At 42.1% G+C, this 27,931-nt stretch overlaps 1 protein-coding gene across 2 annotated transcripts in view; it reads left to right on the top strand.

Annotated features, from left to right (window-relative positions):
* Nucleotides 1-27,931, top strand: part of grik4 (glutamate receptor, ionotropic, kainate 4) — a 510,448-nt gene that overhangs the window by 404,866 nt on the left and 77,651 nt on the right. For both annotated transcript variants that reach the window (XM_072692120.1, XM_072692119.1), the window contains exons 10-12: nt 9,299-9,460; nt 15,173-15,325; nt 18,858-18,962. In XM_072692120.1, coding sequence (XP_072548221.1) covers nt 9,299-9,460; nt 15,173-15,325; nt 18,858-18,962 — 420 coding nt within the window. The remainder of the gene's footprint in view (nt 1-9,298; nt 9,461-15,172; nt 15,326-18,857; nt 18,963-27,931) is intronic.

Genomic DNA, 27,931 nt, shown 5'->3' with positions numbered 1-27,931 from the left:
TGTTGTGTTACATGAGGAATCAGTGCGTTCTCTGGGGATCTCATTATTCCATGCCTGCTTTGGCTGCGTCACAACAAACAATATGCATGCATGTGGGTGGGTGTGAGCGATGTGTGTGTGAGCCTCGTACTGTGTATGTGTGTGTGTGCCAGCATTGAGGCAGTATTCTGGCCCAGCTCCTGGTGCTCTGACTGATCTGTAGGTGACAGGCTGTGTCAGGGGGCTCATCGCCAACCTGTCAGTATCTCACCTCCCTCTCTCTCTCTCTCTCTCTCTCTCTCTCTCTCTCTCTCTCTCTCTCTCTAACACTCTCTCATTTTCTCTCTCTCTCTCTCTCTCTCTTTCTCTCTCTCTAACACTCTCTCATTTTTTCTCTCTCTCTCTCTCTCTAACACTCTCATTTTCTCTCTCTCTCTCTCTCTCTCTCTCTTTTTCTCTCTCTAACACTCTCTCACTTTCTATCTCTCTCTCTCTGTCTCTCGTTTTCTCTCTCTTTTGCCTGCCATCCTGCCAGAGATCAGGGCCCGCTCGCCCTCCCCTGGGTCCTCCTGTCTCCCGTACTTTTTATCTTGACTTTTTTCTTAAGCCAAACAACCCATGCACTCAATACAGGTGTGTGTTTCCACACTCAGGTGTGTGCAGTGTGTAAAAGAGTGAGAACAGGTTTGCCAGTCCGCATGTATGGCATGAGCATGCAGTGGCAGTCACAAGAATGTGTCTTTACACAGTGTTAAACAAAACAGTGTGTTGAGGACAGTGTGAAAGTGTCACTCATAGATTCAGTAGGTATGAGCCAACCTTAGGCTTTGTTAGAGTAAAGAACCAGAGAGAGATATTGTTTATGTTTATTTTTTTAGAAGCTAAAATCTATAGCTGATGAAATCATCTGGGCCTGAAGCACTGCACAAATATGAGTGCTCAAAAGCCAGCAGTTGCTTTACATTTGATTTAATCTGGATAAGATGTTGTATTTTCTTCTTTGGCCTCAAGTGAAGAGAGGAGACCAGTCTGGATCCAATGTTGATTTATCACGTGAGTGCTTTGGTCCAAGCCAGGTCCAGTCCAGGTTGAGTCTGATGTAATGTGCATTTGAGAGACACTCTTTGTTAAATACTAATTTCTCCACTTCAGTTGGCTCAGTTGTTTGTTGCTTGGGAAAGACAGAATTAGAGGTTTTCATTGTGAACAGGATAGGACCAACTAAAAATAGGATGACCATCTGTTGCATAATGACCTGACTGATGTGTGTCAGACAGAAAGTATACCTACACTAGAAAAACATCTACAACAGAGGCAAAAAATACTAAGAATTATTAGTGAATAGTAACTAGGCAGCTGGCTGAGAATCTGAAAAATGAACTTCTATGGGAAGAAAAATCTTGTCTGACTCATCTCCATGATGTTTCCGCTCTGAGCTCCTTACAAACACTGCAATCAGATCAATTCCTGTTTTTGCATTAGCCTCCTCCACGCTGCTCAATGATGGTTTAGAAACAAAGAAAGGTGTGTGGTTCTCCCGCTGGTTAAACGGGATGTTTCCTCAGTAGTTTTATAATATATCCATGGTAGGTTTTCATGTTCTACTGTAACATGTGCAAGTTCCACATTTCAAACTATTACTAGACCTTCTGAGAACACTAATGGCTCACAGCTGTCACAAGTCTGTTAGCGCTATCTTAAGGAACGCCAGAGGTTGTGCTGAACACAGCAGTTAAAACAGAAAACTGGAATTGGGGGGGTTAAAATAGTCAATATCTGTTCCATTAAAATCAGACTAGATTGGGCCTGATCCCAGTACACTTGATCAGATTGGGACATCTCTAAAAAAAAAAAAAAATTTATGTCTGAAATGGCAATAAAAATGTCATTCAAGGGGAACTGTGGACGTCAAGGCAAGATCTAATAGACCTGCTTGTATGCTGGCAAAAAGGGCAAAAGTACAGACCATATGACAACAAAGACCTGGAGGAAGGTGTAGCCAACAAACAAATGGTTAGTGCACCACTCTACTGTGCAGTGTTGTGTATACAAACAAGATCTGCATGGACGAATAATTAAATTGAACCTGCAATTGTACCTGTGACAAAAAACACTGTCTTGATAAACCAAAGTCACTTTGGAAATAAAGTGCTGATGGACTGATGAAGTTAAAATGGAAGTATTTGACCACAATAATGAAATAATTATTTGGAGGAAAGTAGAAGCAGCAGTTGATAAAGACAACTTCTTGCCAACTGTTAAGCATGGGATCTATTATAATTCGGGGTTGTGTGGCAGCCAGTGCACAGGACATGTTATGCAGGTAAATAAGGGATGGATTATAATGAAGGAACTGAAACTGAAATCCACTGTGATCTACTTTAGGAAATGCAAGCTGGAGCTTTTTTTTATGACTTTCATTCTGTACCACTATACCTTTTTACTTTTTTTTGCTCAGTCTATAGCTCTAGCTTTTCCAGAGACATCTAGCATGAATGACTTTTTTTCTTTGCAGCTTTCAGGTGTCATCTCAGTTATTAGAAACCTGTGAAGTTTTACAAGACCAGCAAATCATAATTCTTAATTTCTACCAAGTTTTTAGACTGGTACAGTATTTTTGAGTTCTGGTATTCAGTGACCCTCCGTTCCATGCATTCGACTGCACCCATGAGAGTCATTGCTAATGACCAGCTCACTTACTCCAGCTCCTCTGGTGATAACGTATTAAGTTGCTCTGTGGGAGTAATTACAGGGCCGCTCCCTATAGGATTGTTAGAGTGCAGTAGAGAGCATGAGTGTGATAAGGGTCAACCACTCTCTGTCTCTCTCTCTCGCTCATATGCTAATCAATAAGGTGTGTGCTGGGACCCCACTTAACCCACGTGCCACCCAGAATGCTTTACGCGCATATACAGCTGCATTCCACACGCCGCTCAGGATTTCATACTCTACAGTCTTCACCATTTAATTCTGTACATGTCATAAATGCGCTGTACATTATCGCATTCGCCTGCTAATATAGCAGGATAATTACCTGTTAATGAGATGTATAATTACAAAAGTTGGGATTGTAGCTTGGGAGTCAAATCTTTGAAGGGTTCTTGAGTTTAATTACAGTAATTATGCTTTACATTGTATTTTTATTACCTTTTTTTCCTCTGACTTTTAGCATTTTGGCTTCGAGCTTTGAACTGCACTGAAATTGTCATTGGTTAACAAAAGCAGGTCTGCAGACTGTATACGATTAGCAATTCTAGCTCTGAGCACTGATTTTTTCTGTGGCTAGCCCTGATTTTAGCTTCAGACTCTACCTTAACATTTCAAAGGGCTTCAGTGGGATTCAATGTCTAGACTGGTCACGGTAATTATGTTATCGACCTATCGTACTGTATACGGACAAGGCCTTGATCATTTTTTCGCTGACCTTGATATGGCCTATTTTGTTTACTTGCATTTATTTTAGCGGAGATGTTGATTTTAGCCAGTCACACTGCTCTGTTCTCCTGTTTGCTCTCTGCGAAAGTGAGGATGAGTCTGTGAGACGTCTATCGTGTAGGAAAACAGTGTGAAATACAGTGTAAAAATGTGCACAAATGTTGATATAACACCTGAAACGCAATCAAGCTACTTAAAGATCACACCAGCTTTAGCGCTTGACTCACTACATGCCCCGTGGTGGTGAAAGCAGCTTGGAAAACTGCAGAAGCAATTGGCGATGCGGCATTGTGGGACATTACAGTTACTGTTAACGTTAGCGGGTTGTGACGTTGGCAAATCGATCGTCCATTTGCATCGCTGCATGTTCGACAAGAAATCTGACAAACATGCACATTTGGACATTTACACTGCCTGCTGCATCCGCAAAGCAACCAGCATTATGGATGACTCCACCCACCCTACACACAGACTGTTCTCCCTCCTGCCATCAGGAAGAAGGTACCGCAGCATCCAGTCCAACACGACCAGACTCTGCAATAGCTTCTTCCCCCAAGATTCTCAGACTTCTCAACTCCAGAGACTGAACTGATGTTTTTTTCTGTTCCACACACACACACACACACACACACACTATCTCTCTCTCTCAGACTCACTCTCTCACTCACCAACCATTTACCCCAGACAATATGGGAAGCATTTTGCACAAATAACTTTACTACCTCGCTAGCATGTTAGATCACTAAAAGACTATTATGCTGCGTTCGAGAAGTGTCGAAAACAGCTGGAAATTAGCATTGCCACCACTTGTAAAATGCACTCAAACAGCCAGCAAAGTCTTATTTACAAGTGGGAAACTCTGAATTCTAGATGATACACTAGTTCACGTGGCTTTTGTGATATGTGATTTTGCAATCATATTTTTGTTTTACACTCCAACACTCCAACATTGACTGGTATTAATTTATGTAGGGTGATATTTCAGTGTTTATAGATGCTGTTTTGGGAAATTCAAACATGGATCTCCATATTTAGTGGGTAGATTTTCTGACAAGCGCCTGAACGGAGTGACGTTGTATTTACTAGTCAACCATCTGGTGCACATCAGTGTGATAAACAATTCGAATCTCTGGGAAAAAAAACCTGTCAAAAGCTGGACACCACTAGCAGCCATAATTGTGTCAGTTTCTATTGTATAGGAGATATATATAATATAGCACTTCTTCCAATTACTACTATATGAACCACCGCCTCCTCTGAAGGGTGACTGCAGCTTAACAGTCCCACTTCAGCTCTGGAAGGGCTTGTTAATGAGCTGGTCAGTTGGATCAGGTGTGTTCGGGCCGAGAACGCAGCAGAATGTGCAGAGTTAGCTACTCCAAGAGCGGGCTTAAGAAACACTGCTCTGGCAGAATTCCTCGAAACAGTTCCAGCGCTGAACAAAACAGCTCTGAAACACAAAGCGCTCGCCGCATTTACCTAGAACGCGTACGGAGATAACACAGTAGGTTCAGCAGGCTGCTGCAGAATTCGCTCTGAGTGTAAATTGCTTGTCATCAGGAGTGGCAGACGGGCCTTTGTTTAAATCAAACGTGGGGATGGCTGTCCCGGTGACACGGGGAGGCAGTGTCACCTCTAAACAAAGAGCGGAGGAGCTGTCTGGAGCGAGAGACTGAGGAGAGAAAGAGAGGAAATCAACCGGGGCTCTCTCACGCCACCTCTCCCAGGAGTCTTCTCTGTCTGTCTCTCGCTCTCTCTCTCGCTCTCTTCTGAAGGCCCTGCAGTTCTTCTCTTCCTCTTCTTCCTCTCTCCCATGGTACCTCCCTCCCTAGTTCCTCTCCTCTCTTAGGGTAGTCTTTCATCCTGTACGGTGTGTGTGTGTGTGTGTGTGCTGGCTGTGGCCTGGTCTTGGCTTTGTGTTGGTAATGAGAGGGCTGCAGTGTTGCTGCTTTGATCTGGGCTTCTCCAGCCTTGCTCCATGCTACCGCATCTAAGACAAGGGATTTGCCTCTGTATGTCTCGCTGCCTCTCTGCGGAGATTCACACCGCTGCTGCAGTCCCCGTACTTCTCCCTCTGTATCTCTCCTTTACTCTTCATTTATTTGTCTCTCTCCATTTAGATATATTCTAGTTCAGTTCAAGAGAGATAAAAATAAATAAATAATCAGAAAGTCCGAAATAGCAGCGTACAAGCCAGGGCAGGGTAAAACCATAAAGAACAGCAAACAACATGCAGGCCAAAAGGGAAACATCAAAACCAGCAAGCATTTTAATAATGGAGATAACTTTTAATATAATATGATCTAATAATATTATTTATTATAATAAATATTAATAGAATCTACTAATATATTATGTTAAAATATAACATATATACTTCATATATGCATCACCTTTGTAATTTGGTATTTTATTGCAATTAATTCTGGAGCATTTTAATTGGTCCATTGATCATATTCACATAATATAAAGAACGGCTTGCTGATCTTTAAAAACATTATATTTTGAAATATTTTGAAAATGTTATATGTATAATTTTTTTAATACTCTATACTATATGGAGAGTACATGTGCTCAGTGGTTTGTGAAATCTGATGCAAAGCATTGTCCAGGTTCAGATGCAGTAAAGTATCCCCAACCCTTAAGACTACCACCACCATGCTTCACAGTTTGTATAAAACTATTACTTTTGTGGATTGTATCGCACGGCAGTCAGCAGCCCCACTCTGTGAGTTTGCTTGGTCTGCCGCTTCATGGCTAAACTGCTGTTGCTGCTAGACACATCCATTTTATGATAACAGCACTTAAAGTTGACCAGGGCAGCTCTAACAGAGCAGAAATGCCACAAACCGACTAATGATCCATCGTCAGTAAATCGAGCAATCAACTGTGGCTTATCGGCCTGAAAGGTCCAAATTAGCATAGTGGTGATTGTAAAGAAGAAGCGGGTTGACGGACATTTTTTCCACCTCTGCTTTTGGAATCTCTCTCTCTCTCTTACTTCCTCTCTCCTCCTACCTCGTCCCCTGCTCGCTGTACTTCTCGGCATGATGTATTTGCAGCGTGGTCCTGGCTTTATAACTTGTCATCAGCGTCTCCAGAGTCAGTGATGGTGTCAGATGGGTAGGCTGTAATAGTGTCAGCCTCAGGACTGCAGGGACATCTCTATTAACCTTCTGCTGAGATATTGCCTGTGTTGAGGATGTGAGTCGACAACACATCGGACATCACTTTCTCATTGCTCAATAGACCGTTCCCTTAGGTTTCGAACCACAATGCCTTCTGGCATCTGCCGTTTTTTTAAACTGTTTTCTTGTTGGCCCCACCGTCTGGAGATGGGAATTACTGTAGGTAGAGTTTACAGAGTGACTGGTGTGATGGCATCTCAAATAGTCATTTTGGAATCAGTTATTTAGTCTAGCCCTGGTCCTGGAATAACCCTGTCCTGCAGATTTTCTCTAAGGACACAGAAAATAAGCTTTTGTTGGCCCACAATTCACACCAGTTCCTCAACCTTATAACTATGTAACTCACATGCTAGTCCTGTTGTATTTATTGTTGTTGCTGAATGGTTCTTGACTTGGTTCTTGGTGTTTTTGTCCCCCAAGAAACACTTTGAGGACACAATACCATCAAAATTGGGAGTATCGTCTGATACCAGTACTAATATGCTACTGCTAATTGCTACAGAACTTCAAAAAGGTCCTCACACCTTACATACTTTATTTACAAAGGCATTTTTACAGAACTGTTAATTCAAGTCAAGTCAAGTCAAGTCAAGTGGGTTTATTGTCATTTCAACTACATACAGAGTACACAGTGAAACGAAACAACGTTCCTCCCGGACCATGGTGCAACATAGACAGTGCATACAAAACACAAGTGCAACACAAACAAACAAGTGCGGACAGACAACACAGTACAGACAGAGGATAATAAATAATGACTGTAGTGTGCAAGTTGTGCAATGTGCGATAAATAGAGTCCAGTGAGGTAGTAAAGTTATCAGTGCAAATGCTTGTGCAAAAAATGCTTCCCATGTTATCTGGGATAAATGGTTGGAGAGAGAGAGGGAGGGAGAGAGAGAGAGAGAGAGGGAGAGTGTAAGATATCAGTTCAGGAGTTGAGTTGTGTTGAGGAGTCTGATGGCTTGAGGGAAGAAGCTATTGCAGAGTCTGGTCGTGTTGGACCGGATGCTGCGGTACCTTCTTCCTGATGGAGGGAGAACAGTCTGTGTGAAGGGTGGGTGGAGTCCTCCACAATGCTGGTTGCTTTGCGCATGCAGCGGGCAGTGTAAATGTCCATGACGGAGGGGAGAGAGACTCCGATGATCCTCTCAGCTGTCCTCACAATGCGTTGGAGGGTCTTGCGGTCAGAGGCTGTGCAGGTCCCAAACCAGGCAGTGATTCAGCTGCTTAGGATGCTCTCTATGGTCCCTTTATAGAAGAGGGTGAGGATGGGTGGAGGGAGACGGGCCTTTCTCAGCTTCTGGAGGAAGTAGAGACGCTGCTGGGCTTTCTTGGCTGTAGAGCTGGTGTTCAGGGACCAGGTGAGGTTCTCCGCTAGGTGGACACCAAGGAACTTGGTGCTCTTAACGATCTCCACAGAGGAGCCGTTGATGTTAAGCGGAGAGTGGTCCGGTCTTGATTTCCTGAAGTCAACAACCATTTCCTTGGTCTTCTCTACATTCCAGTGAAGGTTGTTGACTGTACACCAGTCTGTCAGCTGCTGCACCTCCTCTCTGTATGCTGACTCATCGCCTTTGCTGATGAGACCCAGCGCAGTTGTATCATCGGCGAACTTTATGATGCTGTTAGAACTGTGTTTCGCAACACAGTCATGAGTCAGCAGGGTGAACAGCAGAGGACTCAGTACACTGCCCTGAGGTGCCCCAGTGTTCATGGTGATGGTGCTGGAGCTGCTGTCCCCGAACCGGACTAACTGGGGCCTTCCTGTCAGGAAGTCCAGGATCCAGTTGCAGAGGGGGGTGTTGAGGCCCAGCAGGCTTAACTTCCTCGTGAGGTTCTGTGGGATGATGGTGTTGAATGCTGAACTGAAGTCTATGAACAGCATTCTGACGTAGGTGTCCTTCTTCTCCAGGTGGGTAAGGGAGAGATGAAGGATGGTGGTGATGGCATCGTCCGTGGAGCGGTTGGGACGATATGCAAATTGCAGGGGGTCCAATGAAGAGGGCAGTTGGTTCTTGATGTTCCTCATGACTAACCTCTCGAAGCACTTCATGATGATGGGCGTGAGAGCTACGGGACGGTAGTCATAATTGAAAAATCCTTTAGAAAACCTTAATTTACTATAAGGTGAATTTGCTTTGTAGTTACTATAATGGTGTAGCCTGAGATTAATACCTGTATTGTAAGAGGTCTTTGGCTTAAATAGCTAATTTGTTGGATCATTAGTATGATCCATCACCACCGTATGCATGAAAAGTGTACTCCAGGGGTAGGTCTCATGAAGTTTGAACTTTGACCACTGTTTTCTCTGTGTAGTAGGATTTATTTCCACCAATGGAACTTATACAGGTCATGGGATTGATGCCACAAATGTGCCAACAAAAACATAAAAAAGTGACCTTCATCAAAAACCTGGCCCTGATTGTCCCAAGAGCTGTTTGTGATACGATTTCCCGAACTCAGCCTACCTAAGAGTGGGTTAGGCTTGCAGCATAAACATCATCTTTCATGGTGAGAGGAAAAGTTAGCATAAAGATAGCTGGCTGAGCTAGAAAACTGGCTTTGTGGGGCAGAACCCAGGACCAGGATCTCCAACCACTTCTTCAGACTCACCAGGAGATGTAAACATTATTGACCTCTAGTTTCGCCCTATTCTGACCATTGAAGTTCTCTATCTTCTCTATCTCTCTCCGCAGGAGTTCTCTCTGCTGCGACTGGACGATGTCGCCGACCAGCGGGTAAACATCGTCGGTTTCTCTGTCTTCAACAGGACACACCCCTTCTTCCAGGACTTTCTCCTCAGCCTCAACCGCTCCTGGCAGGAGAACTGTGACCACGCCCCTTTTGCAGGGACACCAGTATGTAATGCTTCATTAGTGGTGATGTCATTATACCATTTCTTTTGACTTTTACTACTCTCTTAAAAGCCAAGTGGATCTAGGCTTTGACTTAAGCACCTAGTGTTTTAGCCAAGTTATTAAAATTCTAACAGAATTATTAATTATGTAGCCTTAAAGGTGCCATAGAATGCATTTAGTGTATATTTTGCTGTTAATTGATGTATACATGGTATATATGAGACTTTGATTTGGGTAACAAAATGCTCACATGCAGTATTACAGGCCTTTTTACAACCCTGTTATTTTGCCTCAGAAAGAAACTAATCAGTGGCAAACAGAGCTTGTAAAAAATAAACAGCACTGCTTTCACTGGCTGGTTCATGTCACCAAGACCGCCCACAGTAGCCACATAACGTAGCATAACCTAGCTTGGCACCGCAACAAAGATTTGACCAATTCTTACCGGATCATGTTGCTTTTCTTTCTGGGTCCTCTTGGTGTCCAGGCAGCATGGTATGTGGTTAGCTTGCTGGAGAGCTGGTAGCTGGTTAGCTTTTCATTGCTACAAAGGCTCCAGCAAACTGAATAACAGCAACAGTTCTAGTTTTGGTCGGCTTAGCATTAGGTTTTAGCTGCTCCACTGGCCCCAATACAGCAGATAACAGCACTGATCCTTGCTTTTGTCAGACTAGTGTTAGCTTTTTTTTTTTTTTTGCTGCTCCCAAAGTAGCAGTTGTGTTTATCCTTGAATGACTATGGCTTGTGGCCTGGGTGGATGTAAATAATTGGGGCCTAAATAAAATGAGCCAGGACTGGTAAGTAATAGTTTGGGGGTTTTGCAATTAGCCATTTTACAGCTCTGTTTCTACCCCTATTCTAAGCCACTTACATGGGTTTTGTTTTTAACAAGAGGAGACACCAGTGAGTGCATTTATATGCACTCAAAAATCTGATTCTGTGGTTATCTGATTATTTAAGTCGTAATTTAAACAGCATACTCCGATTTCTGAGGTTAGAGTGAGGTCTAGAAATCCACTTACGAAATCCAATAAAGAGAGCTGAGAGATTTTAGCTCAGTAATTGTATTTCTCAGAGCATGAATACACCCTTATCTGGTTTCAGTAATATAAACCGATTTCTCTCGGATTTCTCAGTCTGTGTACATGCGAAAACAGACTGTGGTACTAGAAATAAGCAGGCAGTGTCTAACACAGCACCAGCTAGACGGCGACAAAGCACTTCTGGAGCCACTCTGAAACTGAAGGATTTAAATATTCCTCACCTTTTCAATGATGTATGTTCCTATTGTGGCATGAAATTTGGGTTTAATGGAGTTATGTAATAACTAAAAGTTTGGGAGAAGGACCACGCCCATACTCCTCCTCTCCCCTGTCCTTCTTGTGATGAAAATCTCTCGATGGTCCAATTATACTCCACCTCTGCCTGGCAGGGGGTGGGAGTGGGGGGGCAGGTCTGGTCTTGGGTCCCATCAGCTCAAAGCCCCCCAGAGCTCCAGCTCCAGTTCTCCTTCTTTGCCTCAACCAGCAAGCGTGGTCCGCACTTCGCAAACATGTCGTTTGATTTATGTCTAATGTTGTGAGTTTATTGGTTGGTTGCAATGCAGAACTCCAATTACCCAGATTTCCCCCATTATCTGATTACTCAAGGACGTGTAAACGTATTGAACACATTACTGACAGTTTTCCATTCTAGGACACCTTAGGACACCCAGTAGTTCCAGTAGTAGCCTTTTCTAGTTAGCTCATCTGCTAAGTATAAACTAGCCTGTGCAGTGCAGTGTTTCACATAGCTAGCTATGCTTAAACCTGAACATAGCAAGGTCCTATGTTATAGCTAGCCAGTGCTTGGCTCCCATTACTGTACGCTCTTTAGTTTAGGCAGGGCTCAATTTCAGGTTTGTTTTTTTTCATCACAACAGTAGATAGGAGGCAATATGTTTGCACATTCACCATCAATAGTACTCTTCCTAACCCCACAACTGAGGAACTGAGCTTTTATAATTTATCACACACACACACACACACACACACACATACGCACACATGAACATCTGTAGTACACTTTCTCCCTCCTCTCATGCGGCGCTTAAACTCCTTCAAGTCATGCAAAATGGAAAGCTTAAAAGCTAATGAAAAATGCATAGGTGGTCTTTGTTTCATGTTGTCTGACCTCACAGACGCAGAGAAAAGTTAGGATTCATTAGAAGGCCTTATACTGGTTTTCTATTCTAATTAAAGCCTCAAGGTGGATTTTTGTTCTTCTTTTTTTAGGGGGGTGTTGAAAAATCCACAGCTTCTGTTTTTAGAAGCCGTCTGAGATTCTCAAGCCGTGTTTCCCCTTCTAATTAAGTTCTTATCTTTAATAAATCATCAGAAGCTTCGGTTTTGGAGTGTAGCAGACAGACCAGAGGGAAAGGAGCATCCCTCACCCTGCAGTGACACTAGGAACTGTTGCGCTACGCCGGCCTGTTAGGAATGCAGTGTGACAGCGAGGCTGTGCTGTAACATCTCCGCGGTGGTGGAGGCGGGAGAGCACAGTTAAGCCCCAGACTTGGGCTCTTTCATTTATCAGCGTGGGGTTAAGCAGGTGGGCCTGCGAAGAGATTAACCAGGAGACCTGTATCTCACTACATGGCAGTAATGCCCTCCTTCTGCTCAGTGTAGGCAACCTCACACTCTGTCACACACTCGTTCAGCCTTCACCTACCAAGGCCGTATCAGCTGCTAGAGATGCACTCTGCTTTTTCACTAATGTTGATGTTCTAGTTTGGGGGGCCGGCTGATATATCAGCTGGTGTTGAAGCACTGCAGTTTTATCGGGATCAGTGGAAAATGCCACAAGAAAAGCTCTGGTATTGTAACAGAGTTGGAGAAGAAGCAGGATATATGTGCTAAGTAGCTTTATATGGGGAAATCCAAAACTAAGCTGCAAACACACTAAAACAGCAGGGGTCAAGCAAATCCCTAATCCAAACTCTGGACAACAAGGCAAGGGCCAAAATCCAATACAACTAGAAGGAACCAGGGAATGAGGAACAAGAAAACAGCTAAGAAATACATAAAGTAATACAGCAAGACTTCACATATTCAACGCCAGACTAAAGACACAAGTCATATCATAAGAAACGGCCCATGGAAAATGATGGCAAACCCTGGCACAAGCGACAATTCATCCTCAATAACACAGCTACAAGGTTTCTAGTGATATTTTTATTGTAATTGTAAACAGGCTACTTAACAGTTTGCACAATAGTTGGTAAAAGTGTTGCCCACGTGCCATTTAAGTGAGTTTGCCCACCCCTGCAACTATGTAAACAGGAACAAAATGGCACAGGTAAATGGAGCGCACCCACCATAATAAATCCATATTAGCTTTATTATATATATATATATATATATATATATATATATATATATATATATATATATAGCCAGCTCATCCCTGAAATGGTTTCAGTGATGTAAACAGACCTAACATTTAGCATGACATCCCTGCTGGGCATCAAGACTGGCAATCCAGCTCCTGACCAGCAAATTGCATGTCTTCCTTTGAGTTTGATGGACTAGATGGTCATCAGCCTGACTAATTTGACCAAGCCGGTCAAAACCGCTGTTCTTTTTTTTTTTTTGCAAGGATGTTATAGGCCTCAAAAGCCTTGTGTAGGAGAACTGAGGATTAAAAACAATTAGCTAATCCCCAGAAACCAACCAAATTGTGGGAAGATTCAATCAATTAGATTGTTTAACTAAATCAATGGAGTCTGCTTAGTTTTTGATTAATGATAAATTACATGATAATACTATTTTTAGACATTTGGTGCCTTAAATCAGTACCATGGCCTGATTCTCGTATCTGTCGAATGTAATGAATGAGTATTTGGTTGACTGTGGGGTAAGTCAATATCAGTGTCTCACAGAAAACCATTTTCACACTACAGTTAAACTTTTCAGATTTTGAGCTGAGACAGCAAACACCACTATTGACATTTGTTTAAGCCTGTGTTCTGCTGCTGGTGGATCAAGCAATATTGCTGTGATTTTCAATCATAACAGATCCAGCACTGAACTGGTTGAACTGTAGGCAAGTCTGATGTTGGGTAGCAGTGTTTCTCTCTGTGTCAAGACTCATGAATGTTCTTAACTTTTGACCCCTATTAACACAGCATAATCATCTCCCCCATGTTGTCCACTCTACTAGCTCTACTACAGACTGTCTACAGTAACACACTTATCAGTCAGCCTAAACTATGCTGTAGACTAAATGGATGCCACCATGAAGCATCCAAAATGGGCTGTTTTTGCAGCTTAGTTTCTATATGTGGACCGAGGAGCAAACCATTAACAATGTTTACGTAGCACATTGACCTCTTGTCTTTTAAAGAAGTAACAACATTGACTTGTCCCTGATACACCACCTTTAACCCTTAAACTCTCATTGCAACTGCATGGTAGACCTTTTTCGTGATCAAATTGCTTTAATTAAAACTCAGCAAAACCCACCTTTGGTTGTTTGACCTTATACCCCTAATAGTGTATGTAATGTGCGTGGCAGTGTCATAAAAAGATACTGTTGTCTGAAGGCTGAGGAAAAATAAAAGTGTAATGGCAAACACGACTTTTTAGGCATTTACTTGAAGCTACATGGAAAGTTGACCGATTTCATGTTCTGCACCCTAGCAATTGTATTTTTGTTGGATTGCAGAAACAGGACAATAAAATGTATCGCTATGTTACTCTAAAAAGCATGTGTGAGTTGGTTGAGTTGCCCAGTTAGGGTAAACAGAAGATCATATCGCTATTTTTTTTTTTTTTGCTAAACTGAATTTTATCTTAAAAGACATTGACTTTTTACATAATAAGCTGAGCCTCACTAAAGAACACTGTGCACTGAGAAGCTATAGCTACAGCTATTTAGCTATAATCATCACAATTTACTCTAACATGTATCTGATGTTGTAATTCAAGGGATTTCTTAATTTAGGACAACATTATTGTTCTATTTTTAGACAGGGCCTGTTCTCTAATACAATACTGTAATACTAGTTCATGCCTACCATTATCCTAACTGGGCAAGTCAACCAGTTGGTTGACTTGTGTATCTGCTTCCTAAACTGATAAAAAAAATGTAATAGTAAAGAATTTAGGGACATGATTTTACAAATATATATTTTTGGCCAATGTATTTCTTACTGTGACTGTTAAAGGGTTGACCGAGTGCTTACTCCCTGTGAACAGCCCAGACACCAGCCTTAGATGCTCTCTGCCAACAGTGGTCCCATTCCCTTTCACCTCCCTGGCTGTCCAAAAATAGCCTCACACCTCAGAGTTGTCTAGCCAGCCATGTGCTTTTAAAAACCCGCCCACACTGACTCCCCAGACCGAGTCGCAGTGCCATGTAGTAACGCAGTGCAAGCCCATTTCAGTCTATGTTAGCATCAGTGTAGTAATGGGGGTGAGTGGAGAGGAAAAGTCCCTGGCCTGCACTTCAGGACCACGCGGTCAGAAGTAATTGGAATGGTCAGTGTTGCCAGCTTTAGAGAGAAAGAGTTTGGGGGGGGGCTTTTCACACCATCAGCACATGAAACCTTCTTAATGAAGTGGAATATCTAGCTCAGCCAGGACAGGCTTTAACCTCTTGCTCTCTTCTCTGTGTGTGTGTGTGTGTGTGTGTGTGTGTGTGTGTGTGTGTGTGTTTTTGTGTTTGTCCCAGCTGTCGTCAGCATTGCTGTTTGACGCGGTACACACGGTGGTAGCGGCTGTGCAGGAGTTGAACCGTAGCCAGAACGTGGGTGCCACTCAGCTGTCCTGCAAGTCCTCCAAAATCTGGGAGCACGGGACCAGCCTGATGAACTACCTGAGGATGGTAAGAGACCCAGGCCTGCAGGGAGAGGTCACAAGCTGCCAGTCACCTGCTCTACTACAGCAGTGCACACATTTATCATCTCCTACAGTAGTTTTTAAAGGGCACAACCCCAACCTTGAGGGTGTCTGACAAGCAAGGGCCTTTTTATCATTAACTCATGGTGTGTTTAATAGCCTACAGCACAAACTCTGGATTTATTGTCATACATGTCATATATACTTCCTTACCTTTCTGTCCTGTAGGTGTTCCGGGAAGCTCTTCCTAAATCATTGCACATTGCAGGGATTTCCAGCTCTAACACACCCACTTCAACCCAGGAAAGGTTTGCTAATTAGGTGATTAGTTGGAAATGGGTGTGTTAGGATCAGGGCAGGGCAGGGGGTACTCCAGAACCAGGAATTGGGAGAAATTCTAGAGAAATTTGAGTAACAGTTGTTCATAGTTTGGGGGGGGGGGGGGGGGGGTGTAAAAAACAAAGCACTTAATGCCGCTGGTTCCACTGGTCAATCTCACTGCTGGAATTCCACTTTAACATGGAAGATACATGCAGTTGCAGTAAGTAGTTTACATACACACATCATGGACATGAATTTCATGGCAATACTGGGCAATACTGGGGTTTCTTTGAACTGTTTCTTTTTCAGAGCCATAATGACTAAAGCATACACCTATAATAGAAAAGAAACAAGAAATCGGGGCACAACACTTTTAAGTAGTTTTTGGGGGGGGGGGGGGGGGTCTGAAATCAGTATCACTCTTGGTAGCCATCAGCTAGCATGTACACTGTACACTTGTACACTTATTCTGCAGTCTGCTCCAGAAAATAAATAATTGAAAGCCCAATATTGCCATGAGATTCATGATCATGAGTGTATGTAAGCTTCCGACCAAACACACACACACACACACACACACACACACACACACACACACACACACACACATACATATATACACACATTATACACACATTTTATATATATATATATATATATATATATATGTGTGTGTGTGTGTGTGTGTGTTATAGTTATGTTATATACAGTCATGCCCGAAAGTATTCATACCCCTGTCAAAGTTTGACTTAAATTTACTTTTATTTAACCAGAAATTATATTTTTGCCTGGAAATGACACAGAGGCACATGTACAAGAGGCATCATTGTGGGAAAAAATATTTCTCAGCTTTTATACACATTTGAACAAAAAGTGGCATGTCCAAAATTATTCATACCCTTCTCAATAATTAATAGAAAAGCCTTTATTGGCTATTACAGCAATCAAACGCTTCCTGTAATTGCTGACCAGCTTTTTGCATGTCTCCACTGGTATTTTTGCCCATTCATCTTTAGTGATGAGCTCCAACTCTTTGAGGTTCGAGGGTCTCCTTGCCATCACCCTGATCTTTAGCTCCCTCCACAGATTCTCAATTGGATTCAAGTCAGGACTCTGGCTGGGCCACTGCAAAACATTAATGTTTTTGTCTGCTAACCATTTCTTCACCACTTTGGCTGTGTGTTTTGGGTCGTTGTCGTGCTGAAATGTCCACCGGTTCCCAAGGCCAAGTTTCTCTGCAGACTGCCTGATGTTGTTGTTGAGAATCTTGATGTATTGCTCTTTTTTCATGGTGCCATTTACTGTGATCAAGTTCCCTGGTCCATTGGCTGAAAAACACCCCCAAAACATTAGGTTCCCACCACCATGTTTGACAGTGGGGATGGTGTTCTTAGGGTTGAAGGCTTCTCCTTTTTTACGCCAAATGGTGCACACATCATTGTGGCCAAACAATTCAATTTTTGTTTCATCTGACCATAAAACAGAACACCAGAAGTCTTCTTCTTTGTCCAGATGAGCATTTGCAAAGGTCAAGCGGGCTTTTGTGTGCCTTTTTCTGGAGAAGTGGTGTCCTCCTTGGCCTGCGTCCGTGGAACCCAGCAGTGTGCAGTGTCCGTTGAACTGTCTGCCTTGAGATGTCGCCACCAGCAGAGTCCAGATTCACCAGGATGGCCTTGGTGGTGATCCTTGGATTTTTCTTCACCTCTCTCACTATTCTCCTGGCCAGCACAGGTGTCACTTTTGGCTTCCGACCACATCTTCTGAGATTTTCCACAGTGCGGAACTTCTTGTATTTTTTAATAATACTTTGCACTGTAGCCACTGGAACTTGAAAACATTTTGATATGGCTTTATAGCCCTTTCCTGACTTGTGAGCGGCCACAATGCACAGCCGCAGGTCCTTAGTGAGCTCCTTTGTCTTAGCCATGACTGTCCACAAACCAACTGCAGAGAGCTGCTGTTTTTCTCCTGTTGAGTTGATTAAAACAGCTGTTCCCAATGAATCAGGGTAATTAGGATGCTTTAAAACAGCTTGGACTATTTGGAATGGTATAGAACTTTGGATTTTCCCATATACTGTGACAGTTTTCAAAGGGTATGAATAATTTTGGACATGCCACTTTTTGTTCAAATGTGTATAAAAGCTGAGAAATACTTTTTCCCACAATGATGCCTCTTGTACATCATCGTGTTATCTCCTGGGAGATGCCTGTGTCGTTTCAAGGCAAAAATATAACTTCTGGTTAAATAAAAGTAAATTTAAGTCAAACTTTGCCAGGGGTATGAATACTTTCGGGCATGACTGTATATATATTATATTATATTATATATTATATATATTAGTTATATATAAAAATTATTATGAATAATTAATAAAGTAAAAAAAAATGAAATAAAGTGAAATGATCATATTATAATCACATTTAATTTTGTCTTCGGAAATAAAATACATTTAAATTAATTAATTTTTTTAATGTTACAGTAATATTTTATGTCCTTGGCAGTAAAGTAAGGCCACATATAAGAACATGTTGGTAGTGATCTGCCCAGAATACTATGTGCCATAATCATTGCACATAGTATTTTTATGAATGTTATCATTTAGAACAGTTCATTAAATCTACTATAACAGCTCTTTTCAGGCTGATGCTAAAGCTTCAGCTTCAAGGTTCGCAAAGACATCGCACATAAAGAGTGTTACCTTGTAACGTTTTTTTAAAACATTAACTAAATATTTAATTACATTTTAATTTCATTTATAAATTTTTGACCTGATTGCAGCATGACAGACATATATTGTGAGCACAAAAATACCCATATGCATTTACATGTGAACCACTGATCTCCTAACTTGCAGAGCACCACAGCTGGTTAGTCAGAGGTGCGTTCATCCTGAGCAACAGAGATATCTTCTTTAGCCCTCAAACACAGACGACTATCGGTTTATCATTAGTGCACGTCATGCACTTTGCACTATACTCTGCTTGCTAGAAGAGCTTTCATTCCTAAGAAAGCTTAGATGTGGGTCCACTGCCCTCTTTATTGCTAAATCGCTAACCAATTTCCAGCTAACAGTGAAGCGGGGAGCTTTTCTGTCAACACAATCCCATTAATTGCTAAAGCACTGAAGCTTGATGTACGAAGAGCAGCAGACCTGTGGGCCTGATCATGCCTATGTCTGCTTCTTTCCTGGATAGGTAGAATTGGAAGGTCTAACAGGCCACATCGAGTTCAACAGCAGGGGCCAGCGCTCCAACTATGCCCTGCGGATCATGCAGAACAGCAGGGATGGCCTAAGGCAGGTAAAGGACCTTTCAGTTTATTGCAACTCTCCCAGCTGTAGGTAAACGATGCTGCAGTTTTCCTGGCAGTAGCTCAGCAGGCCCTGGCGTGCTCCATCACTCTCAGCTGCAGCGTGAAGCAGAAGCTGTGTTAGTGTTGCTGAGCCAGGTTCATCAGTGTATGGATCACACAGTGTTTTTGTAGTGAACCTAACATCAATCTTGTCGTTGCTTAGAGAAAGGGCATATGATTTTAAACGCTGTTCGTTCAATAGCTAATGTTAGTATTTTTGGTTATGGCTACTGTAGCAAGGATTGGCATGGTTCCTCAATTATCTGGGTAGATATTATTGATTATCTGTTAAAACAAATTAAGTGATAGTCTGTATCTATTTCTGGGATTCAGAGACCCCTCTGGTGACAGTGTGTAATTACACCAAACATATTATGTGTATAACACGTATTTTTAAAGGAGTGGTCTCCTTTCAGAGAGGATGAATGTGATCATTACAAGTTTACATTCCTTCATTCAGTCAGTGGAGTAGTTCAGAGTGGAGTATTCAGAGAGAGCTCAGTCAGAGCTTGGATTAAATGCAGATCCTGTCACTGTCTACACAAAATAATGTATGTATATCCACAATAGTAACTTTGTATTTGAAGGTAAATTAGTTTAAACAGTGTTAGCAAGCTATCTGGCTAGGCTGCTATACAGGTAATGCAATGGTACTATATTACACTGTAGTGCAAGAACACACAAAATCCACAGCAATGATACCCTGCCTGTACGTTTTAGTACCTAGTTGTAAAAATGAAAATATCATACCTGTTCAGCAAGAAAAAGACCAACTCAGCATCACCTTTGAATGCTTTCAAGTCACAGAGATTTCGCCACCTATCCTGGTTTTATCCTGGTTTTAATGAGGACTCAGTCTTGTTGTGCTCTTTTCAGTTCGAATTCTACGTTTCTTTGGTTTGACAGTGGGCGAATGAGCAGATGAAGGCAGAGTTTGCCGTTCTGATACCTCCATGTTTGCAGTAAACGTTCTGATTATATCAGCGTTGATAAATGTGTCGGATCCTCTTTTAAAGGCTGTGCCTGTGACGTGAGTCCATAAAGACATGTGACATGGCAAGAAAAACTCCCAGGAAAACCAGACCACCCATTTGTAAAAGTATATATAACAGGCGTTGCTGGGATGGGTGCTGGGATACTACTGCTTTCAACTTGAGCACAAAAACCTTAACGACTGTCGCTTCCTTCAATCTATAACCTAATCCAGAGTGTTATTATTTTAAAGTTTTGTTATCTGATTGCTTTCTCTTACTTTTAGAATAGCTTATAATATAATAAAAAAATCTCTTATAATAGAAGAAGGCAAAACTATTTAAAAAAAAGAAAAGATTACATCTGCACTTTTCTATGGAGCCAAATGATTATAGTTAATTATATTGGCTTGGTGGATGATTCACAGCAGAGAAGACATCACTCATATTGTGAAAAAACAAATTTCAAGTAAGATATGCTTTGCCCCTCACAAAAAAAGTGAAAGGGTGGCGTAGTAGGTATGCTGTTCTCTGTTTTGGAAAAATTGTGTGAAGACCTTTACTTTTCAGGAGCCGAAACTTCAGAATTTATATAAACTCAGAAGTCTGAAACTCATTTTGAGCTGCTTTTGAAGATGAACACAATGGGACAAAGCAGAAGTCAAACTAGTTCTTTTAACGTTTGTCAGACGTTCTTGTTACTGTGACCCAACTGTCAGGTCAGCTTGGTTGTTGCTATGCCCGCCCAGGGGAGGCATTTTTACATTGCTCTTTGCCACCTGATAAATCATTTTTGGAATGTAAGGGTAGTTGTAATGTAATCGTACTAGTGCGATGTTCAAACTTTTATTCAACACAGAATCTGTGTTAAATTCATAGAAATTGTCATTTTAATGCTCTTTATGTTGAGAAGAATATTTGATGGGCACCAAAATGCTTGCAAGTACCACTGTTTTTACTTACTAAAACTGATACATCCCGCGCAGGACGTCTGGAATTGAAAATATAAGGTTTGAGGTGAAGGCACTGAAATCTTTCTCTACAATTATCCCGACGGCGGGTAATTATCGCTCTTGGAGCCTCTGGGATTTCTTCTTTGTCTGTTTTGACAATAATGGTGCTGTCATGTTGACCCTGAGACAGAGGCGAGAACGAGACAGCATGTATTCGGCGATGCCGTGATGAGGTCAGCGAAGTCACAGCCTTTGTGTTGGAATGGAGAGAGCAGTATTTTGGAGAGGAAAAAAAGCTATAATAGTTGCCACTCTCGGATAAAGGCCGGATCATTACTGTAGAGCTTTGCACCAGGTTCAAGCAAGGGCCTTCAGGGCTGGTTTAATGCTTCGAAAGAGCCGAAGTAGCACGCATTAATAAAGAAGCTTTTTGTTTCACCCTCGAGCTGCATTTGCCCGCTTTTCGAGAGTGCTTTCCGAAACCAAGGAAAACGGCCGTTTAAGATAAACAGTGTTGACGTGACTGGGCCTGTTACGTCCGTTGTCTCGTCCTTTCTGCTGGTTGACAAGCAAGCAAGGCCTACAGCTGTCACAAAGCAGGCTTCAGTTAGATTGACAGTTCAGTCCTAGGCCTCGAGTGACCCCGTCACCTTTGATGTCCAAAAACACACACACAACCACTCACATATATCCACACACACACATACAAACCACAGGCACAGCATTCTGTTCCACCTATAACCTTTGGCCTTTTTTCTTTTTACACACAAGCACACTGACGTCTCCGCCTGATAGCCTTGTCAGTGATTGATTGAGTGATGGCTAGTGAAGGGAAAAGGCCGTTCGCTCAGTATTTCGGACATGAGGCAGACAAATCAGACTGGCAGCTCGTTTTCACACCTCTCTTTATTAGCCTCACTCTGACGTCTCTGTTTTGCCTGTTAAGCGATTCATATCTGGCGCCTGGTTTTGATAGAGTCTGTCTATCCCCGCGCTCAGCCCGCATCCCTTAAGGCCAAGCCAGCCTTGCAGGACTGCGAAAGCTAATCTGAATGTCACCCCGCCATTACGGGGACAGCCATTCCTCCGCAGGTCATTGTCAATCTCGCAGTGCATTCGGTTATTTTGGCAAACTAAATTTGACCGTAGACTTTTCTGGAGTTTACTGCTTTACTGAATGTTTTATTTGAACCCTTCAGCAAGCAGCTTCTGGCTATCTCTGTCAGAGTTCATTCTTTTAGATTATACATCATCTGCAGGGGAATTGTCAGACTGTACATGCAAATAGGATATGTTAAAATATTGAATATGGTTGTTTTTTTTTAGCCTTTTTAATAATGATGACACTCAACTTCCAGTTCTTTAATATACTATATAAACTGATCAACAAAAATGACCAAATCTGTTGCAAAAAAGTGGGTAACACGATAAAGTCAGTCAGTGCTGTATCTTAACCACCATGATATTTTATATGACCTCAGTAAAAGCCAGTCAGAATCTGCATGTTAATGAACTCATTTGAAATAATTACCAAAAATCTCTTTGGGTACCAAAATGGAGCTAAAATCAGAGCTATGGGTTCTAATAAAAGGAGCAAAAGACCTGTTTGGTCAAATACAGCAAAAAATGAAATACACCAAAATGAATGAATTAGAAAAGTGCATTTACTATGGTATCTGGTTATCAGTACTGGTTAATTTTATGTTGCTAGGTGGTTGCTAAGTTGATGCTGTGGTCTACGGGTTGTTTGCTACTGCGGTGCTAGGTGGCTGCTAAGGTGTTGCTATAGTACAGGTGTTGTTTGCTAAGGTGTTGCTAGGTTGTTGCCACAGTGGCCACTATGTTTTATGTTAATACGTTTGGAGTAAAAGTCCAAAAGCTCAATTTTCCTCCAAAAGGTGGAATTCAATAACATTTGAATAATAGACCTGTCTCCAAACACATTTGGCCAAAGTGTGGGTTGCCAAGATCATTTACCCAAAAGCTCGTCCAAGCACAGACAGTACTGAGGAGCAAGGAAGAGAGAGGCGTGTGCATTCTCTCAGCTAGTGTGTGGGCAGTTGGCATCATCACTGTGACCTTTCTTAACATTTAACCATTCATTCCTATGGAGAAAAATGTACGGTAACTATACGAAAATTGTCTTTATAGACTTTATAGACGGGCAGTGGTGGCTCAGGGGTTAGAGCGCCTGGCTATTGATAACAGGGTTGTGGGTTCGATTCCCGGGCTCAGCAAGCTGCCACTGTTGGGCCATTGAGCAAGGCCCTTTACCCCCTCTGCTCCCCGGGCGCTGGAGTTGGCTGCCCACCGCTCTGGGTGTGTGTACTCACTGCCCCTAGAAGGGTTAGATGCGGAGAACATATTCGCTGTACATAGTACAGTGACAAATACATGCACTTTTACAGGTTCATAAAGCATAAAGTATAAAACTGCTCTTTGAGTTTTACGATTGTGCCAAATCTAGTGTCTGTAGCTTGAAGATTGTGACCTGTAGAGAAGTTTGAATCATTGCTTAAAAGTTTACAGACACGTTTAAGTGCATTCCTGTGGGGAAAAAAACAATTCTGTAAAAATCTGTTGCTACGCGAAAACTGTTTATCTGATCACAATGCTGTATACAAGGTCACATAAAACAATTAGACTGAACAATATTAATGCAGGGGGGACTCGATATGCAGCTTTTACTAAACTTCCGTTATTAATATGAAATTTAACAGCAATTCCATTTATTTATTTTTTAATCCATCCTTCTGTCCATGTTCATTTTATCACTTAGCATTTAACAAACCTGGTCTACTTGGTTTAGCTTTGACTGGCCTACTGCAAGGTTCCTGGTATAAGACAAACCTGTTTCTGGCTTGGCTCTATGGTTCCATTTCTGCAGTATGTTTGTTTGTTTGTTTGTTTTGGAGTAACATGAAAAACATCATAGGAGTGCATTCTTCCCTAAATACACTTGAACATCATTGTACATCAAGCATTTAGGGCTGAGGTTCCCTTGAGCAAGGCACCTAACCCCCAGCTGCTCCCCGGGCACGGATGTAGCTCCCTATGGTGTCCACTGTCACAGAAGGGTTAACTGTGGAGGCTATGTTCCGCCGCACTGCTGTGCGATGGCCATAACGGATGATCTTAATTATTTTCATGCGCGTTGTGTGATTTCCCAGCTTATGAGTAATTGGTATGGCTTTACACAGTGCTGTTCTGCCCACCAGTGGGACCGTACTGTCCAGGGACCGCTCATGGCAAATCCCACCACTGAGACCATTCGCATGATAAAAGCGCTCATATCATCAAATCTGAATTCTTCTCACGTACCAATAGCTCTTCCATACTCCCATACTCCTGCTCCATATATGCAAATTAAGCATATATATATATATAATAAGCATATATTATTTTTGTCTTCACATTTCTGTGATGTCACAAAAAGACAACAACACATGCACACACTGGATAGCACATATTTGGCATGCAGTGGTGTAGTCCACCCACTTTCATTGGAAGTGTTATGAGAAGTGTTTCCACCTGTACAATACAGGTCAGCCAATCAAAAGAGAGGTTGTTTACATATTGCAGTCTTACATATTGTGACCTTGTTACCTTCAATTTTGAGTATTTTTGGTGCATAAACGTAGGGTATGGAAATTTTGAAAGGGAGAAAACTTCCAGACAACAGAACCAGCCATATCTGTCGCACTGGAGTCAGACAGCAAGCTAGTGAATATATAGCACTGGGACAGTAGAAGCTAATGCTGCATGATTGCAATCACAGGTATTATGAACAGTTTCCTGCCTGTAATGATAATGACACCAGTATGTGTGTGTGTGTGTGTGTGTGTGTATATGTATGTGTGTGTGTGTATGTGTACTTGGTTTACTTTGTAATTAGACTGAGATGGGGAAAAAAAAAGCCACATCCTCATTGCTGTTGTGATGGCTCTGTCTGAAACTGGCAGCCATTGGAGATATGTGGCTGCCTTGGCAACAGCCCTCTGAGCTTACAGGCACACACACACATGCTAACAAATACACACACACACACGCATTCTCCCATCCACATCATATGTTGACACAGATGCTAGAGGCTAAAGGCAGTTTGGTAAGTTACATCCTCACCCACACTGCTGCCAGTCCCCAGGCCTGCGAGGATCTTGGACAAACAGGCGAAGGAACTTTGTTGCTAACAACAGAGGAGAGAGAGAGAGAGAGAGAGAGAGAGAGAGAGAGAGAGAGAGAGAGAGAGATGTTGTGTGGAGTCTGGCTGGCTCATCCAAGCCTTGAGGCTATTGGCAGCTCGGTTCCTGCCCACTGGCTCCTCCACAGATCAACCCACGTGTGCACACACACCCCCTCGGGAAGGCCCCCATGAGCCTGGCCGGCCCTCTTCACCAGCTCGGCCAAATTGAATTTCACTGGCAGGCATTTCGCATGTCTGAACTGCACGTCAGTCAGCGAGAGCTGCAATTTCACTTCAGTTACTGCTCTTGTCAAAAGCTGTTTGTCAAACCCAACTGGGCTGTCGAGGCGACGCGCACAGGCTTCCCGAGACTTTTTTTTTTCTTTGCATGTGTCATTAGCCGTAGCTTTTAGAGAGAAGACTAATGCTAGGTGTATTTGTGTGCAGGGATGTCGGAGTGGTGACAGTTGAAGATGGAATGTAAGGTTTTTTAACATTCAGTGTTCAGCTTTGTTAACACCTATGTCAACCGCTCATACCTAACTGGTGTGCTTTGAGGCTAACTCATGAATATTATGTGTGAAAGAACTGAAGGAGGCAAGTCACTCTTTTTCAGGAGCTAATTAGTAATAGATTTTAACACCTTATGGTCCCCGTACTAGTTTTAAAGCTTTAAAATTTGAGGAACAGTCATATTTCTGTAACAGGCACAGTCTCAAACTCCACCAGCTTGTTTTATTCATTCATTTATTTATAGTCTATTCGTTTTAGCTCCAAAAATGAATGTATACAGGCATAGTTGTTAAACATAACTTTATGATTAACCCTCTGGAGTCTACAAACATGTAAGTGTGTCACATCTGTTGTTTCTCAGTGTTTTTAGCATTATCTTTGCAATAATACAGGGCTGAAATACATTTCCTAAAACTCTGAGTCCGCCCTTTCAATTCCATAATGCTACGAGGTCATACAGCGCACTACCAGAAGATGGGTTTGAGGTACTCATCTTTACCCTGTCTAACTGGTGGATTCATGTATCCATCATCTGCCTCTTATCTGTAATCTCTGGTAGATCCATTTCAAGCACCAAAACAATTGGTCCACATCAGTAAAGGTATGTTTTTAAAGGAAACTACTACAGAAATACTAAATATTTCTCAAATCTGAGTTCATTTTTTTAGCTTTAGGGTCGAGTATGTCTTCACACAATGCTCTAGGTCACATGGGGTCTCATTACAGAGAGAGCTGAGATGGATCTGAACATTTCAACATAAAACAAGTGGGTATTATCTAATAAGAAAATGCCTTTAAAGGCGAAAAAACATAAGAAGGCATGCAAAAATCGAGAAAATGCCCAGAGGGTGTTTCCAGGGGGTTAAGCTTTTCTTCCTGCTAAAAAAACAATATGACAGCATCCAAAATACAGCATATGCTGGTTTTGCTAGTGATCAGATATGCTAGCTTATGCTTAGCTGACAGAAAACAGTAATGTCTACTTACATTGAATGAAATATCATAACCCTGCTGAGAAAAAGACTAGTCAATGTGGTTAGGCTGGTTGACCAGATCTTGGCCAGCATAGTATATGTTTTAATAGTAAGTTTGATGGTTTGGCTGATTTTGGCCTGACCAAAATAGTTGACCGGCGTGAACAAGTTTGTTGACCAGCGATGATCAATCAGCCTGACTACACTGGTCCACCAGTATGATCTTCACTAATGGCTTGGTCAGGCAGATAAAGCTGATAGACCAGCTAGTTTATCAAGAAGAGCTAAGCTGGTCAACCATCCTATCCATGGTGACCATCAAAACAAGCTAAGACCATCTGAAATTTCAGCAGGGATAATAGCCTACTATAATAACGATGCCAGTTATATCGACAACCAGTTATATCAGGCTATGGTGAGCTATGGAGAATGTTAGCTAATCCTAGCTAATGTTAGCTAATCAGGTCCATGTAAAAAAACAGTAAATTAATAAAACATTTTTATTCATTTCACAAAGTAGTAAGTAGTAAAACGCTGCGCAGCAGACATGTATACAGTACTAGAGACTTGAGTAAAAGAACAAGTGCTCTATCAAAAAAGTGACTTAGAAGTAGAAGTGTTCTTTAAGCTCTATACTTAAGTGGAAGTATTAAAGTATTCAACAGTTTTTGTACTTAAGTATTGCAAGTAGTTTTTACTGAAATGTACTACTTAAGTACTGAACGTAAAAGTACAGGTACTGTTTGATGTAGTTTTTACAGAAAGCAGTGAAAAGTCTGAATATCATTGTTTATATTATGTCAAATGCTCAGACTTAAGGACTGTCACAGTTGCTTTGGCTGTAGTACAAGGACAGGAAAGTACGAGACAGGTGGTGATGATGGTGTTTCTTCTAAACTATGGAAGCTATAGCGTACTGTATCAGCGGAGTGAAAGGAAAAAGGGCAGCATGTGCGCTCCCGGCTTGATCGCTTGTTCTGCTCAGTGTTGAGGCGGCTTTATCAAACCCGGTGACGGTGCCATCTAGCGCTCTGGCGGTGATAATGTGTGTTTAAAATGATTCGTACCATTTTTACACAGCCTCACAGCCTGTTACTGTGTGAAAACTGACCTATTGAGTGGGTTGAATGGGTGACACAGTCACTAGGCCAAAAACAGCCTACCCTGTAAGCTAATCCAACTGGCTCAACCCTGCATATGCGTAGACTAAAGGCAGCCCAGTTGGCAGGACTAACGTTAGCATTTAGCGCTACCAACTGTCAGGTACAAGTATTACAGCAAGGCAGACTAACCTAGTGACCGTTTTGTAGCTAAGCTAAAGCT

Source organism: Salminus brasiliensis, chromosome 11, assembly GCF_030463535.1.
Source record: "Salminus brasiliensis chromosome 11, fSalBra1.hap2, whole genome shotgun sequence".
In the NCBI taxonomy this organism is placed as follows: Eukaryota; Metazoa; Chordata; class Actinopteri; order Characiformes; family Bryconidae; genus Salminus; species Salminus brasiliensis.
This window is presented reverse-complemented; position numbering and strand designations above follow the sequence as displayed.